The sequence below is a fragment of the Grampus griseus genome, assembly GCF_964374135.1.
Source record: "Grampus griseus genome assembly, chromosome: 2".
Classification (NCBI taxonomy): Eukaryota; Metazoa; Chordata; class Mammalia; order Artiodactyla; family Delphinidae; genus Grampus; species Grampus griseus.
Window position 1 is genome coordinate 35,346,090 of NC_139018.1, and position 18,258 is coordinate 35,364,347.

The following is an 18,258-nucleotide window of genomic DNA, read 5'->3' on the forward strand; positions in this document are numbered from 1 at the left end:
GAGTATAAATAAAATTGTAATGTTTCAGTGCCATAAATATTTTCTGATTACTAATTCAGTTTTGCTAATAATTTGATTCTGAGATGGGAGTGTCCTAAATATAGACATATTCCAACCATATTGGAAGGAACAGCCCTCCCTGTAATTTAAACTAATATTGGATTTATCAGTGATTCTCTTGGGAGTTTGGGTATCTTGAATGAGTCTCTGATCTGCTGGGTAAGTTGACCGAATAAATTTGTACCTACAAAGCTGAGATCCATATTCTGGACTTATCAAAATGCAGACACCCAGGCATAGCCAGCCAATCTAACAGATAACTTTGCACTGCCATATAGGTGAAAGTCGGAATCCAATGTGAAGTCTTAAAGACAGTAGAAAAAAAGGCTATAATATTTCAGTTTTGTGCTTTGAAGAAATTGAAAGATTTGGAACATTTGAGGGAAAGGTGATAAGCCTAATAATAATGAACATACAATTTCAGTACTTTAGAGATGGCAAATGATTCACTTTTTAAGAAGTTATACATCTCTGCTAGCAAGTGAATTGTTTATTTCATGCTTTGGTTAACAAAAAAAAAAATGGGAAAAAAGGTCAGATACTCATCTAAACCCATTTCAATGGTAAAAACAAACAAAAACCATGATTTTAAAACATTTGAATGGTATTCTTTTAATCCAATTTTTAAAAGGGGAATCAAAGGCCTTGTGACTAAATGATGTATTCCAGATAGTCAGTGGTACAATCAGATTTTATTTTCCTAATTTTTGTTCTCATTGCTCTGTCTAATCCAATTGACTTGGAAAATCTTTCAGGACTGCTAAAGCACAGAGGGCCTAGATGAGAACAGATGTGGCTTTCTTGAAACAGAACGTGGACTATACACTCAGCTAACTCAGTTGGTAGAACATGAAACTAATTGTCTCAGGACTGCAGAGCCTGTTATTTTTGTGGTCAAGAGAGGAAAGATATGAGTTAAATTGGAGTATGAATTGGCAATAATAATACCAGGCTCTGGTAATTAGCTTAACTGTTACCGTGGGGCAGTAACATGTGGGACTTTGGACACCCTTTCAACATATCTGAACTTCAGTGTCCTCTTCTGTAAAGTGATGGAGATTTATACTTGTTTAAAGTTCCATCTAATGCCCAAATTCTATGATTTCATGTAAAGTTTTCCAGTCTGAAAGTACATTTTAAAAAATCCGCCTTTAAAGCAACCTTTAAAAATGTAAATTGACCTTGGGAGACGGAAGATTTTTACTTAGTTGGCTTACTTTACTCATTACACCATACAAGGGATTCCTACAGGTAATGAAGTATTTTGTAACAAATCAACTTTCCTCATATTGACATGAGATAGGAAATTAATGACAACTTAATTAAAGAAAAGATCTGAAGATCTCAGGGACTACAGTATGATCCAGTGGTATCATACTGACGCAAGACAGGGTGTCAATAGACCTGGGACTTTGGAATTAACTTTCTGTGGCCCTATGCCATACCTGAGGCTCTATCAACTCCCAGGTACTGTGTTAGGTGATCAAAATGAAAAGATGAAGAAGACACAGTCCTGGGTCTCAAAGAGCTCACAGTTTGGTAAGGGAGATCAATAGCTGGGTAAATAAACAATTGCAAGATAGTTCGCTAAGAGCTATGGTAGACGTAAGGTAGCCTGAACAATGATTCTGAAACCTGGCTTCACATAAGAATTTCCTGGGGAACTGTTTAAAAAATACAGGTGTTTTTACCCTCTCTCTCAGAGATCATAATTTTTTTAAAAAATTTTATTTATTTTTGGCTGCGTTGGGTCTCCATTGCTGCAAGCGGGCTTTTATGGTTGCGGTGAGCTGGGGCTACTCTTCGCTGCGGTGCGCGGGTGGGCTTCTCATTGCGGTGGCTTCTCTTGTTGCAGAGCACAGGCTCTAGGCACGTGGATTTCAGTAGTTGCAGCACGCGGGCTTCAGTAGTTGTGGCTTGCAGGCCCTAGAGTGCAGGCTCAGTAGTTGTGGTGCATGGGCTTAGTCCATGGCATGTGGGATCTTCCCGGACAAGGGATCGAACCTGTGTCCCCTGCATTGGCAGGTGGATTCTTAACCACTGCGCCACCAGAGAAGTCCCTCAGAGATCATAATTTACATGATCTGGAGAGAGGCTTAGTGAATTGGTGTTTTTAAAAGCTCCCAAGGATATTCTGATACACAACTAGGATTGAGAATTACTGGGATAGTAGAAGGGCACCAAACTTGGCCCTTAGGTCAAATAGGCAACAGTCAAGCAGACAAGAGGAGAAGAATCTTTCAGACAGAGGAACAGCTTTGTGCAAAGGCATGGATATAACAGAACTCATGGTGAATCAGGGGAACTGCAACTAGTTCTGTGCAGCTCACTGTAGATGTATGAGGGAAGGGGGTTACAGTGAAAGATGAGATTGGGGATGTAGGCAGGAGGCAGATCTTTATGTGTTTTGTGAAGGAGTTTGGACTTTATACTGAAGTCAAGGGGAAATCAGTGGGGACGTGACATGATCTCATTTCTCCTTTCGAAAAGATAGTTTCAGTGGTGCTGTGGAAGATGGATTAGAGGGGCTGGAATCAGGGAAACTAGTTAAAAGAGGGTGTGGTAATCCAGGCAGGAAAGAGAGCCTGAACTAAAACAGTGGCACTGGGAAGGCAGAAGATATTCAAGGAATAGATAACTAGGAGGCAGTATCAACAGTGCAGATGGGTGTGGTGGGTGAAAGAGTAGAGGAGTCTATGGAGTATTATTTCCTTATTTTGTAACTACTTTTGCTCATTTGCTAGTGGAGGATCTGCCCAGAACTAAACACTTCAGAGGTGGAGAGAACAGATTTTTATGGACTTGTTAACAACATACAGTGTGGTTTGAATCTAGTCATTTCAAAAATCAAAAGCTATCAAAATAATCAGAGGCTGTTTACAATCCCTAAATGACTAAATTCCTGACATGCTTAAGGCCAAGCATCTAACTAGCATTTCCACCCATTGTGGAGGGGAGAGAGAGTGGAAATAGCACTAAAACGAAGGTTTGAGAGATTTTAATTAACACAAATGGCTGTACCTAGTCTTTAAATCTGTCCAAAGCAAAGGGAGTGAAAGCTTTCTAATCCTTCAGCGCTTCATCTGGCCTTGACCTCAGAAAAAAGAGCCTCCCTCTTCCTTCATCAAACTGACTTCCTTTAGCTCCTTGTTGTTCTGTGTAGGTCTTTGCGCCCAGAATTCTCTAAGACAGGAGAAAACAGAAAAAAATGACAGCTAAAGCACCAAGTGTCCTGGCACTCATTTTGCAAATCCTCTAAAAATATTAAATTAGAATACTAAAAATATTAACAAATGCATTCCAAAATTCTACACCCACTATCTATTCAAGCCTTTGAAATGATTTCGAAAACCAAAGTAATTTTCACATTAGATTCACTTTTGCCAGTAGTTGCTCTGCTCATAGTTGCAGTGTCCATGGTACCTGATGGGGAAAATTAGGAAAATGAGAGCTTTCTTTGAGTAAAAAACCTAGTTTTATTTTGAGTTGCAAGGCTATTAGCATTCGTCATAGTACCATATCATTGTAGGACTGACTCTGGTATTAGCATTGATGTGGATTTTCTAATTGTTGTTTTAGAAAATAACTTCATCAAACAATGTTTTTAAAGTTGAAGTGGCAAACCTTCTTTTTTTGGTGGGGGGGGGGGTACGTGGGCCTCTCACTGTTGTGGCCTCTCCCGTTGCAGAGCATAGGCTCCGGACACGCAGGCTCAGCGGCCATGGCTCACGGGCCCAGCCGCTCCATGGCATGTGGGATCTTCCCGGGCCGGGGCACGAACCCGTGTCCCCTGCATCGGCAGGCGGACTCTCAACCACTGCGCCACCAGGGAAGCCCTGGCAAACCTTTTTTTTCTGTTGAGAGCTCATATCCCACAGGACAAAAAAATCGTTTGAAGATTACATCAAGTAAAAACAATTTTATTTGAGAGCCTACAAAGTGTGCTTCCAATACAACTTTTAAATGAAGAAATGAGATGATAAATCACGCACATATCTGCACACCCTCTGGTAACCCAGACACACATTCCACAAAAATGGCTAACTGTGGACAGCGGAGAACAAACAAAAGATGAAGGTGGGGGTGGGGATGAGAAAGAGGAGGCAGAGAGAGAGGCACAGACTGAGAGAGAAAGGGAGAGAATAAAAAGGGAAAGAGGGAGAATTGTAGGGTGTTAAATAGGCTTTGTGGTGAGTCAGTCCTAGGTGAGGGCTGCCAGACTAAAATATAGGACACCCGGTTAAATTTGAATTTCAATAAACACCAAATAATTTTTAGTATATGTATGTCCCATGCAATAGTTGGGACATATTTAAACTCAACATTTATTGTTTATCTGCAATTCAAACTTAACTGGGGATCTTCTTTCTATTAGCTAAGTATGACAACCTAATCCTAGACAACCTTCTGCTCTCCTGATTGTGTGATGCAAAAAAGTTTAGAATATATTGTCACTCACTGAAATAATCATAATATCAATACAGGTACAGTTTACTTCTTTTTCAACCTTCAAAATTTATATTTAGGAAAGAAGACTTTTGTTCTCCCCTGGACTTCTGTGGAGTTTTATAGGAAGTGAAAGAATGAACTAGTTTAGAAATTAACTTCGGACTTCCCTGGTGGCATAGTGGTTAAGAATCCACCTGCCAATGCAGGGGACACGGGTTCGATCCCTGGTCTGGGAAGATCCCACATGCCGTGGAGCAACTATGCCCGTGTGCCACAACCACTGAGCCCGCGTGCCACAACTACTGAAGCCTGCACACCTAGAGCCTGTGCTCCACAACAAGAGAAGCCACCACAATGAGAAGCCCGTGCACCGCAATGAAGTGTAGCCCCCACTCCCTGCAACTGGAGAAAGTCTGCGCGCAGCAATGAAGACCCAATGCAACTGAAAATAAAGAAATAAAAATAAAAAAAGTTAACTTCATGACCTACTAATACCATGAACCGAAGACTGACATTCAAAAGGTTCAAGTTGCTGCAAGGCTTGAAAAAGCCTGTATTTGAGGGCAATGTTATTTATCAAGGACTCACATTGGAGCCAGCTGTGGGTTTCCGCCCCTGCCTTTCAGAATTTTAGCTTAACACTACTATTTTCCTTTCAGCAGCACCTGCTGGAGTGTATTCAGCCATCAGGAGGAGTAATACTAAAGTGAAGTAAAGGTTGAAGCTGGGGAGAATGACTTGCTTTCAGAACAGAGGGAGTTATAGAATAAATAAGGTCTCAAGAGTATTCATTTCCCACTGCACTGGGCTTTCATCTGAATTTATAAGTGTAGCAAAATATTCACATGCAACCTTCAGCTTCTTAAAAGAGCTCAAGGAAATGCTAAGAGTTGGGGTGGGCGTTTGGGGGTGGGATAGGGGAGGAGAGAAGAGCAAGGCTGTCAGAATCAAGTGTCTTATCACCAGTTCTATTATTATGGAAGATAAACCTCTTCTTTAAATACCCGCAGATGTGATGGGAAACAGCTGAATTTAAAGATCGCTTCGTGCCTGTGCGCTCTAAGATAGGTGACTGCCAAAGGCCAAGAACTGCTCTCTTGACTCTACAGAATTCTGGGTAGGGCTGCCGTACACTCTGGGTCAAACTGTAATTTTATACTGGTCTGGAAGTAAATCCCTTCAAATGTGACCCGTCTTTGGAAAGACTTCACCGTGGATGTAAAAAATTTTTCTCTTCTGTAAGACTAGGTGATGAAGTATGCTAAACCGATGAGACTGACCTGGCTAATGATACATACAACCTGGGCCTCAAGGGAATTTGCACGTAGAGATTGCTTGAAGTGTTACAAAGTCAGTATTAACACAGGATTATATATATATATATATATATATATATATATATATATATATATATATATATATATATATATGTTTTTGGGGGTTTTTTTTTGGCGGTACGCGGGCCTCTCACTATTGTGGCCTCTCCCGTTGCAGGGCACAGGCTCCGGACGCGCAGGCTCAGCGGCCCTGGCTCACGGGCCCAGCCGCTCCGCGGCACGTGGGATCTTCCCGGACCGGGGCACGAACCCGTGTCCCCTGCATCGGCAGGCGGACTCTCAACCACTGCGCCACCAGGGAAGCCCCAGGATTATATTTTGCCAACCAAACAGATCACACCACTGCAATGCAGCCAACCAGCACACAGGACAAACGATGTGGGAGGAGGAATTCTTGGCGAGGAGCAGTGCGATAACCCTCCCTCTACTTGGAAATGCCTATAGCAGAAGGGCCTGTACCCTGATTGGCTGGAAGGTGTGTCCAAAATTACGTTCAATCCTTTAAGACAGATCTGTGAAATTCAATTCTTTTGAAACTAGAGGAAAAGGAACATTATCCAGGAACACTACTAAGTACTTAAACTTCAAAAGGTCCCCACCTTGCGCAATTGCCTGATTTTTTAATTCCTTGTCCTGATCGCCTGATTTATCTGTGGTAGAAAAAAAACAAACAGTATTAGGGATTGTGGAGGGCGGGACAGTGGCTGTTTTTGGAATGGAGGACACTGTAGTTCACGGAGTGGAATAATAGGTACAGATTTTGCAGCAGAATGCTGAATTTAATACGGGATAATCAAGGCTGCCAGTAATACACCTCAGTGTCACAAAGCATGGCAGAAAACACCAAGAGATCTTTTATTTTTTTCATTTGATACATAAATGTAGCACATTTTGTCCTAAGGGCAATAGAAGACTGATGGCTCCCTGCAGGTTCCTGAATTACCACTGTTTATGGACTAAAGGCCTGGATGTGATTGGTGCCACCTACTGGGATAAATGAAGAATTACAAATCTGTCAACCCCTTTTGGAAGTAGTATTTCTTTTGTTACTGAACAAATTAATGTTGGGGGTATGATTCTTTATTGGGAGGATTATACATTAAACAAGTGATAAGCTTGAATTCAAATCATAGCCTTTAGTTGTGGAAGAGTCATAAGAAATCACATACTGGAACACTGTCACTTTATAGCATATTTTAGGAGGTGAACTTTGGATATGCAGTCAGAAGCCTGGCTTCTCTGAACTAGTTTCTTGTTCTATAATACCTACCCCACAGAGTCATTGTGAGGGTTACACAAAATCATGTTTTCAACATGCTCTATAATATGTTATGGTTGCTTTAGATAAAGAAAAACACTGAAACAAAATGACTGGTCCAGGACATCTAAATGGTTAGCCTCAGAGTAAGGCCTGCAACTCATATATCTGACTCTAAATCCAGTGCTTTTCCCAGTAAATTGCTATTTCCCAAAATTTGATGGTGAGATGATTTTAGGAGGCAACTGCAATAAATTTAGGAGGTGCTGGAACACAGCATTAAATACTATAAATCACAGTGAGAAAATTATTCCTTTTTTGATTCTTTCAAACTTGACACCTTGATGGCATCAAGGAGAAGAGTTTCAGTTTGGTGCTGGTTTTCTTTAAAACTCTCTACATCTTGCTGATCTCACTTCCTAATAAAGATAAAACAGGTCTTAGGGTTCAGCACTGTGTTAGAATACTAAAATTTTGTTCTCAGTATACTTATTATGTTTACTTTCTATTATAGAAAACTACATCTGTTTTTCGTTTACAACACATATTACTGTTGGTAATAATATCTTAATATAACTACTTTAAAAATCCCTCTACGAAGAAAACTAATATTTCTTTTGTTTTCTTTTCAATAATTAAACACTAGGTTATAAATAGGTCAATAAAACCAAAATCTAAGACTTAAATTTCATATCCACTTGGGCTCAGACAAACTCAGAGATTTTGTATATGTGTGTATTAGAAAATGAAACTGGTCTACAATCAGTGCTCAATGCATGTGCAGTCAATAACACACAAGCAATGGGTCACGCATGCCTGTGGCTACGTGCACTTGTGGTAACTGAACAGTTTAGAGTCCTATCGCTTAATACTCCAGAAGCATTAGAGGAGAGAAGAGAAAAGAGGATGTTGATCTGTGGGCTGTTCTAGTTCAGAGTTCAGAGATTCAGTGTTCCGCAAGCAAGGGAAAAAATATCTTCCGCGGTGATCACGCTGAAGGGAATCTTTCACTATTTATTTTCTTGGCTTGATTTGAATCCAGAGTGAAAAGATTTTTGGCTCCTTACTCTATGGATCCCTTGAGATGACTTTCAACTAATTTTAAATGAAATAAGACGTGGATCTCTCACCCTCATAACCCTCCCCTCCTCTATCTTTTTAATTTGCATCTTAATGACTTTATACTGCTTCTGGTTGTATTCCAGGTTCTTATTGGAGAAGAAAACCTCAAGCTTTCTGCTTTCCAATCTTATCAGAACAACAGTTAAAAGAGAGACATGAATGGAACACTGGCTGAAGGATAGGTAGTTCCTCCAATCATCCAGATTTTCTAAATTTTAAATATGGATGAAGTCAGACCAACAGAGTGCTATGGACCTGGACCAAATCATCTTGAGCTGATCCATCGCTTTTAAAAAAAGTTCACATCAGGGGCTTCCCTGGTAGCGCAGTGGTTGAGAGTCCGCCTGCTGATGCAGAGGACACGGGTTCATGCCCTGGTCCGGGAAGATCCCATATGCCGCAGAGCGGCTGGGCCCGTGAGCCTGCGCGTCCGGAGCCTGTGCTCCGCAACGGGAGAGGCCACAACAGTGAGAGGCCCGCGTACCGCCAAAAAAAAAAAAAAAAAAAAGTTCACATCAATAATTTCTTATCAGATTGTGCCAAGGAACAGATAAGAAACAGCCTAGGAAATTTAGATTCTGAATTTATTTTAGAAATATTTTTGAGGACATTAGCTACTATGACACACATAGAGTGTCTTGTTCCCCTGATGAGGACCTGGAAGAGAAATTTCTCTCTCATTTCAGTACCAGTAAAAGCTGTGTTTCTTCTGAGAACTTGGTTTATTTTTATTTTGTGGACACCATAAATTCATGTTTCTTTTTCGGGGAAATTCATAACCAAGACTGAAGCCTACCTGTACCAACTGTATGGTAATTTCACTACACATTTTTATGTATTTACCTGGCTTCAACTTATTTTCCCTTTGCCTTGATTTAGTCATCTGTTTATTTGATCTTCATGCTGTGTGTGATTTTATAAGTTATTCAAGACCTTATGGAATATGATTGAGAAGAAATTAGAGACATACATATTAATACTGATAAAACATTGGCATCCCTTAGCCATGATCTCTTATTGCATGTCTCTTTTTTAAATTACAGAGTTCAGATTCATAGATCCATGAAAATTTAAGAGCCCTTTCTTCCTGTCCCTAAGAAAACCATTCCTTTATTTTTTTGTGATAAGCTATATGATTTCCTCTAATGATGCCATAAATTCTTTGGGGTGGGGAAATGGTGAAACTCCCAGAGGAATATCTGGATTGGTGAAACTCACAACCATTGTTGGATGTCTCTTTGGCCTTCTATTCTGAAGTAGCAGAGTCTATTCCAATAAGATTTGTGAGATCAAACTACTCTAACTCCTAAGAAAGGGGACAAGGTGAGGAGAAAACTAATATTTTATCAGGTGTCAACTATGTAACAACTACATATGCTAAGCACATAATATATTACTCAGTCTTTACAAAGGAAAATTTTATTTCCTCTAGAGGAATCCTTACCTTGATATAAGAGTTTCAGTGTAATAATAATGATGATGATAGTGAAAACATTTTTTATAACACCGCTAACTAACTTACTGTGTGCCAGGTATTGTGTTATCACTTTACAGGTAATGGGATCTCCAATGTAAAACCAAACAAACCTCAAATTGTGTACCTATGATACTCTACCTACCTCGGGACCCAGGAAGATTAAAAAATGCTTGCTTTGGCTCAAAATTCTGCTGTATGTACAGTGATAACTTAAGATCATTGTGCTTCTGGTAGTTCTTCAAGGCTTCAATTCTCAGCTTGATCACTTGGCCATTAAAGTCATTCTATAAGAGAACATTTTTCAAAACTACTCATATAGTATTGACTTCTCTAAATCCACTATTACCTGAATCCTTTTAACTCAGAAGTTTAAAAATGAACCTATCATGCTCAGTCTTTAAAAGTGGGCAGAAATTATGTGTGATTTTCCCCCCCATTTCAAATAGGACAAAATCAAGATCATAGGGAAAAAGTGCTATACTCAAGGTGAAGCTGGAGATAGGTCTCTTCAGCCATCTTCCCACAAAACATTTCTTTTAGCATGACAATTGGTAATCCAGATGAGAGGATCAGGTTTACCATTAGGAAACTAAAAGCCTGTATATTGCATGAATGAAATTGTACCCTGTGTCCAGCCTTGGAAGACTTAGTACCTGAATGAAGTTAGCTTGTTCCTGATACCTGACCCATTCCATTTTCCTCTGTTGCTTTTCCTGGTGGAAGAAAGAGCCTCTGGTGACAAAGTAAATTGAGATCAGAAATCAGTTTTCTCAATATGCTGCAAAGACTTTATAGCAAAATTATGGTGTCATAGATTCACTAATATATTGGTTTCAACTGCAGTCCTCTTAATTGGCATCACCTGTACATCCCACTCTCCAAAAGCTAAAAGCTAAAAGAACAGGATGTTTTCTATCAATGAGTTGGCTGCAGGAAGATTAGATACAAGCATAATATCTCTAAATAAATGTTCAAAAACAAATTAACAAGTGTTTTGACATCACATAGCTATTTCAAAGTTGTCATTATTGGTACAGATTTTCCCACTTTGCTCTAGCTATCATGATTTACCAGAAACTTGCCGTGTCACTGACTCAGATGTAATACCCCAAGGGAACCAGATCTCCTATAAAATTTTGTATCAGTTCAGGAGCACACTTAGGCAGATTATTGCTACATTAAAGATTTCTAATCTATCAGCTCTAAAAGCCACTACTTTCAGAAAGATCATACTACCTTCCTTATTTCCTTCACTTTCTCTGCATACAATGTCTCCAGTTCATTCTTGGTCTTCCTAGATGATGAGGGGGTTTGGGGAGCCTGGGAAGAAAGAAGAGAGCTAAAGGAAAAGGAGGTCCCAGGAAAGAAATGCAATGTCTTAGCAGACAGTAAATCCAATATACCCTTAAGGCCCAGATCCTTCCTATCTGTCTACCCTAATCAGTCCTGATTCTCAACGGGCTGTTGCCATCGGTGTGGCATCAACAACTTTGAAATTCTGAGCACCATGCAGTCCACTTGCCTTTCTGTCCTGTAAGTCTGCTTTGTTCTTTATCTGCAGTGTTTTTTGTTGATCACTGAGTTCTTCTGTGCTGAATGTCTGTAGAGAGACATTTTGGCAAAGCTTTAAATTACTGGGACTTCATGAGGGAAGTGGAAAGCCAATGTCAAGGCTTTTGGTTCCTGCCAGTCAGAAAACTCTCAGGGCCTGATATGAAAAGTGTACTACCAAAGGAGGTTCAGAATGGAATGAGCCCTTCCATCTGGTCTTTTGAGTGAAACTTATAATAATAAAAACTATTAACTGAACCTTTATTATATGTCAATCACTACTGTAAGCTACTTACTACATTACTTATTTACTCTACTACATTACAAATGTTCTCATTTAATCCTCACAGGACTATTTTTATTTCCATTTTATAGATAAGAAAACTGAGTCTTAGAGAGGTTAAGTCATTTGTTTAGGGTGACTCAGTTAGGAAAGTACAGAGCTGGAATCTGAACCAGATCTCTTGGACTCTGAAGTCTGTCTTCTTAACCACTAGGCATACGATCTTGTCTCTCTATTTCTCATTGTCTAAAAGTATGGGGAGGGAAAGTCAATCACAAGCTCAGCTATATGGACATCCCTTATACAAAGTCTTTTGGGAGCTCTGGAGAAACTGGATTTTGATAGAGGAATGATGCTGGCATATTTCCTATCACTAAGACTCAAGAACTCAGAAACTAAAACTTCTCACAACTCATAGAATTGATTTGTAGCTGCCACTAAGAACTAGGAGCAGATCTCAGTACAAGATGCAGTGCTTGATAGAATCCTAATTATCTGTGGAAAGGTGAGATGGAAAAAGCAGTCAGCGATCACACTCACACCTGTTTATATCACAAGACAATCTGCTATTAAGGTCTCATAATTTGTGAAAAAACACTTGGATCCCAAAGCCTTAGTCCACAAAGGAATTTCTACCCCTGCTTGGTTTCCCAGCAAAATATTTTTATATTAAACAATGCTGTGATTATTGCAAAGTCAAAGGGGAATTAGAATCAGGTATTCGTTCATTCAACTTACATTTATTGATTGTCTACTATGGGTCAAGCATTGTGCTACATGCTAGGGATTCCAAGATGAACAAAGCAATCAAGATACTGGAGAAGCATGTATTCCAGAACAGGGCAGGGAGATAAGAAACAAATAAAATAATAATAACACAATAAAATTTAAAAAATAGTGATCTTATATTATAAAAAGTGCTATGGAAGACATGAACAGAATTGTATAATAGGAAGGGTGTGTGGGGGGGGTGATGTCCTTTTTCAGGTGGAGTGAATAAGGAGGGCTTCCCTGAGGAGGTGACATTTAAGCGGAGACCTGAAGGATGAGAATGAGCCAACTATAAGAAAATAGCATTACAAAGCCCAGGGATAAAGCAAAAGCAAAAGTCTTTAGAAAGGAAAGGTCTTGGCATGTGGAGACCAGTGTGGGAGGGGAGGACTTCTATGAGAGGAGACTAGAAAGGTAGGCAAGAGCCAGACTATACCTGGAATGGCTGTAAAGGGTTTTCCTAAGGAGAGTGACATTACTTGATTGTTTTAAATAAGATCAGAGAATGAATTGGAATGAGGCATGGGTGGAAACAGAGACATGAAAAAATGAGGATGTAGACCAGAAAAAAGGGAAGCTTCTTTGCATTCTGGTTTGTAAGACAGATACTTTCAAGAGATCCTTAGAGGCACACATACCTTGTTCCATAGCATCTCCATTTCCTTCCGAAGCATCTTGTTTTTCCTTTCCTGGTGGAGAGGAAAAAGCAAATAGAAATATGTGTTTGTCTAGTCATTAAAGTTGGAAGAAATTACTAATAGGGGGACTAAGGGGTAGGGGCATAGTAAACCACAGAGGAAGGCAATAAATGGGCCTAGCCCCAAACCCAGGAACATGAGAGATAAGATTGATGATGATGATAAAAAATAATAACAATTTGGAATAGTAACTTTAATTATGGTAATTGTGGTATATCAATATAGTAATGAGTTTCTCACACTTGAAACACGTAAGATGTTCTGATCATATGGCAGTTTCTTTGGGGCTTAGACCACTAATTTTTAAGATCCTTTATGTTGTTAATTTTTTAAAATAAATTTATTTATATTTTTATTTATTTATTTTTGGCTGTGTTGGTTCTTTGTTGCTGCACAAAAGCTTTCTCTAGTTGCTGAGAGCAGGGGCTACGCTTCATTGCGGTGTGCGGGCTTCTCATTGTGGTGGCTTCTCTTTGTTGCGGAGCACAGGCTCTGGGTGCACGGGCTTCAGTAGTTGTGGCTCGGGGGCTCTAGAGCACAGGTTCAGTAGCTGTGGCGCATGGGCTTAGTTGCTTCGCGGCATGTGGGATCTTCCCAGACCAGGGCTTGAACCCGTGTCCTTTGCACTGGCAGGCGGATTCTTAACCACTGTGCCACCAGGGAAGTCCTATATTGTTAATTTCTTTAAATCTTGAAAGAATCTCTCAGACCAAACTCTTTCCTTTCTTTTACTTTGGTTATTTTCTATTTCTTCTGAAATGTGAGGGGTTAATATGCTTGTATGCATTAACCTTTAGATGAAAAGTTTTTCAAAAGTCAAAAAAATAGAATTTTTGCTAGCTAGTTCTTATTCTTCCCAACATTTCACCTGACTCCCTTTGGTTCACCCAGGACTTTTCTAGATCAAGGACCTATGAGTGTTGGAGCACCAATGCTAGAGATGAGCACTCTGTCTGACAGCAATGGAATTGAGAGCCCTGTTCAGAAGGCCATTCCCTGGAGTGCCCACCAACCTCTTACCAGATTCTGCTTTGTCTCTTCTGCTTCCTTAATGAGCTCAATGACTGAGGATTCACCATTCCCCTTCCCTGCCATGATCTGCCTCATGATCTGCAGACTAGAAAGAAGACAGAGATATCACAAAACATAATACTTCCTAAAAAGAAATATTAATATTCCATGACCAGTCAGAAACTACTCTACCATGAGAGGGACATAGGGGCTGAAATCACAAGATTTATGGAAGTCCTTCTAGACATAGAAGGTCTCGAAAAGACAATTTCATTCCTAATTGACGTTTGCCTTAGGTATGTGCTCTATAACGAATTCTGTGCTCTGTAAGGCTCAGAACTTAGGTGTCCAACAGCTAGTGAGATTCCTCTCCACCCCTTCAGAAGAAAATTTTGTTATATGACTTTTGGGGTAGAAGGGGACTTTTTTTGCCTCTGTGAAGAAGGAGGTTGAAGAACCTCTTGTCTTAAGGATAAATCTCAGAATTATTCCCTACCCCCATCTCTGTTCATCTCCCCTACTTTACTTCTCCACATAAAAACATTTGAGTTAGTTGGAGAACCCACTTATATCCTTATGGTAGCCTCTAGAGAATCAGGCCATCAAGAAGTTTCTGATAAAATCCGAATATCCAATCTATGACTGTAAGAGAGGATATTCTTTAAAGGTATTAATTAACTTATGCTTATTTTCTTTGTGCTTTTCCCTCTCTAATTATAAGCAAAGAAGCAAGCCTTTGTGTTCTCTTGCCCTGAGAGGGCTGAGTTTCTCGGTTGTAAACAGCTGGTGCTTTGACTACAACTTTCTGCCTGACGTTTGTTCTCACAACTTTCTGCCTGGCTTTTGCTCTCCAAAAGTCTGAGCTCCCTGAAATGTTTATGGTAGGGTACAGAATGAAGGTAGACACATTAAGGTGAGATTCTCTGAAACTAGAAAGGAAAAAGAGAGTTGGTGGATCCCAAGAACAGTGAGTGCCCTAGCAAAGAGTTAAGACCTCAACTGCCTAGTACATTTAGTAAGGCCAGACCATAATCCAGAGGACTTTGATGCTCAGAAATGATTACCATTTCACTGTGTGGCAATGGAAGAACAGAATCATTTATCCTAAAGTGATTCCACAAACACGAATGAGGAGCTATCTGTGTGACCATGATGGATTGAGGATAGTAAAGTCTCTTAACAGTTTCTTGGGAAGAAAAGTAATAACTGTAGCCCTGTGAGATGAGCTGAGTTATATTTAATTCTACTAAAAGAAGAAGGATTCCTTGCCACCCTGATTTTGTGGTTACATTCTTTTAATTTACTATAGCTGAAGGTCTAAACCTTTTAAAAAATGTAAATAATCATTGCTAAATCCTATGGATTAAAGTTCTCTTGCCTTTCCCCTTCTAGGAAATCCTGAGAAGGGAACACTTACCTTCTTTGTCTTTCCTCCAAGTTAGACATCAACTTCTGGAATAACAGCTTGTTCTTATCTTCTAGAGGTTTTAGCATCTCTAGCAGTTCCTGCTTCCTTAGTTTTAAGTCCTCACTCAACTCCTTCAAGTAGTTGTCATCTATTTTTGGACTTCTGTGGGAAGAGACACTATATTTGCCTTCAGCCCGGGCTAATAACAGAGACCCTCTTTTCGTTCCTGGATAGTTACCACTTGGCATCTTCCGTCAAAGACTCACCTTGTTTTGGAAGATAAGTAAGATCCCGGAGAGTTTGAAGCACTTGACATCTTGAAGGAAAACTTCTACTCTAAGAATAAGAAAGGTCTTCTTGAAAATATGTGCCTTCTTGTTTCATTCATTTAAGTCATCATTTTTGTGCTGCTGTTCTTGAAACTCCTGTTTCATTGGACAGATTTTTAGCTACAGGTTGAGGTCACAATGGCGCTAAGACCACAGATTTAACAGGTCTTTTAAATAACTCCAACATCAGAGACAGCTTGTTGACTGAAAATACTAACTACATCTGAGCAGTTCTTGCCTTAGCTTTAACCAAAGCCAAAAGTTTTATTCTGAAATTTTTGACTGAGTGGGGTAGAATCGTAACACATCTATATTATGGAATTCCTATTGTGTTAGAAAATGATGGCTTGTCAAAAATTACTCATCAACACCATCTTCCATGGCAATTGACCTCCATGGAATGCCTACTATCTGTAGGGCACAGCACTGGATTCTGTGAATAAGGAAAAGGTAAAGACAGAGCATCTGCCTCTGGGAGACTTAGGAGGAGGAGGGGATACCTCTAGGATACAATTTAAAAAAAATAGAGGCCAGGGCTTCCCTGGTGGCGCAGTGGTTGAAAGTCCGCCTGCCGATGCAGGGGACACGGGTTTGTGCCCCGGTCCGGGAAGATCCCACATGCCGCGGAGTGGCTGGGCCGGTGGGCCGTGGCCGCTGAGCCTGCGCATCTGGAGCCTGTGCTCGGCAACAGGAGACGCCACAATAGTGAGAGGCCCGCGTACAACAAAAAAAGAAAAAAAAATAGAGGCCAAACTGACAAATACAGGTATGGGTATAATATTGAGTAATATAATACATGAACCAATTGTCATTACTTTCCTATCTTTTAAAAAAAATTTTATTTATTTATTTATTTTTGGCTGTGTTGGGTCTTCGTTGCTGCTCGTGGGCTTTCTCCATTTGCGACAAGTGGGGGCTACTCTTCGTTGCGGTACGCGGGCTCCTTATTGCGGTGGCTTCTCTTATTGTGGAGCATGGGCTGTAGCATGCGGGCTTAAGTAGTTGTGGCACGCAGGCTCAGTAGTTATGGCCCACGGGCTTAGTTGCTCCACAGCATGTGGGATCTTCCCAGACCAGCGCTCAAACCTGTGTCCCCTGCGTTGGCAGGTGGATTCTTAACCACTGTGCCACCAGGGAAGCCCCTACTTTGCTATCTTTAAAACGTGATATATCACAATGGCAAGGTAGAATTATATCAGACATGAAACAAGAAGATATAATTTGTAAAAGATCATACCATCAGTATGTCATTTCATAGCCAAGTTCCTTCCTGAGAGGCTGTAATTCTAGACTTACCTCCAGATTCTGATTTTGCCTCCATTTTCCTCTCCTTATTAGAATCACGTTTCTCCTAGACCCTAAAATCTCCCATCTTCAACTATTCACTTAGTGATCAGAAGATAACTGTAAGAGTTATACATTTGTTTCTTTATGTTCTTTTTTTTTTTTTTTGGCCACGCTGCATGGATTGTGGGATCTTAGTTCCCTGACCAGGGATCAAACTTGGGCCCATGCAGTGAAAGCATGATGGAGTCCTAACCACTGGACTGCTAGGGGATTCCCTTTTATGCTCTTTACACACAGTTTTAGGACAATATTTTTTTTAAAAAAATATTTATTTATTTGGCTGCACTGGGTCCTAGTTTCAGGATCTTCGTTGCAGCGCGCAGGATCTTTAGTTGTGACATGCGGGATCTTTTAGTTGCTGCATGCGGGATCTTTTAGTTGCGGCATGTGGCATCTAGTTCCCCGACTAGGGATCGAACCCAGGCCCCCTGCATTGGGAGCATGGAGCCTTAGCCACTGGACCACCAGGGAAGTCCCTAGGGCATTTTTAATGATGTTCTCAAATGTGAATTGTCATGTTAATTTCAAGTATTAACTGAGACTTTTCAGGGATTTTCTAGGGGCATTCTCCAAAATGACTTAAACCTTTTGTCTTTTGGGAAAACTTAAAGGCAGAGTATTGTAGTGAAAATAACACAAGATTTAGTTTGTCGGGATCTTTGTTTGAATCTCAGCTTTGCTGTGAGAAGTGGGCTGACTGTGAGCAAACTATATTCTCTAAGTCCCAGTTTCCACTTTTATAAAAACGAGAATGGTAAATTAAAAGGTGTGTTGTAAGGATGAAATACAATATGTGGAGTTCTTGGCTCATGTCAGGTATTTACATTTTAGTGAATTTTTGGATGGTTTGGGTTTAGGTATTGTTTAATGTCCTAAGTAAGAGGTCAAATACAAAAAAGCTGATTTATATTATCCCAATGAAGCTTAAGCTTCAGAGCCCTTCATTTTCACAGACCTCTTCCAAAGGGCCCTGGACCTCATTTGGTATTCATAATTTTGTATTCTTTTTTGGAAAGAGAGAACTCCCCACATTATATACACTTTAAGGGTATATAAAGTATCTTCTACAGCAAAACTTCTCTTTAGGCAGTCTCTACAAATACTTTTTCTAAAGCATATATATGTCACTTGTAATTTTTGTATGATAGCTAGTGTAA

At 40.1% G+C, this 18,258-nt stretch overlaps 1 protein-coding gene across 1 annotated transcript; it reads right to left on the reverse strand.

The window, feature by feature from the left end:
* Nucleotides 1-3,123: 3,123 nt before the first annotated feature.
* On the reverse strand, nucleotides 3,124-15,741 carry CCDC196 (coiled-coil domain containing 196; the record flags this gene model as incomplete). The annotated part of the gene is made up of 11 exons (XM_082649362.1): nucleotides 3,124-3,243; nucleotides 4,999-5,060; nucleotides 6,446-6,496; nucleotides 9,846-9,987; nucleotides 10,357-10,416; nucleotides 10,940-11,023; nucleotides 11,226-11,303; nucleotides 12,947-12,997; nucleotides 14,027-14,123; nucleotides 15,435-15,587; nucleotides 15,692-15,741. The coding sequence occupies 11 exons, from the start codon at nucleotides 15,739-15,741 to the stop codon at nucleotides 3,124-3,126; spliced, it is 948 nt and encodes a 315-aa protein (XP_082505488.1).
* Nucleotides 15,742-18,258: the final 2,517 nt, after the last annotated feature.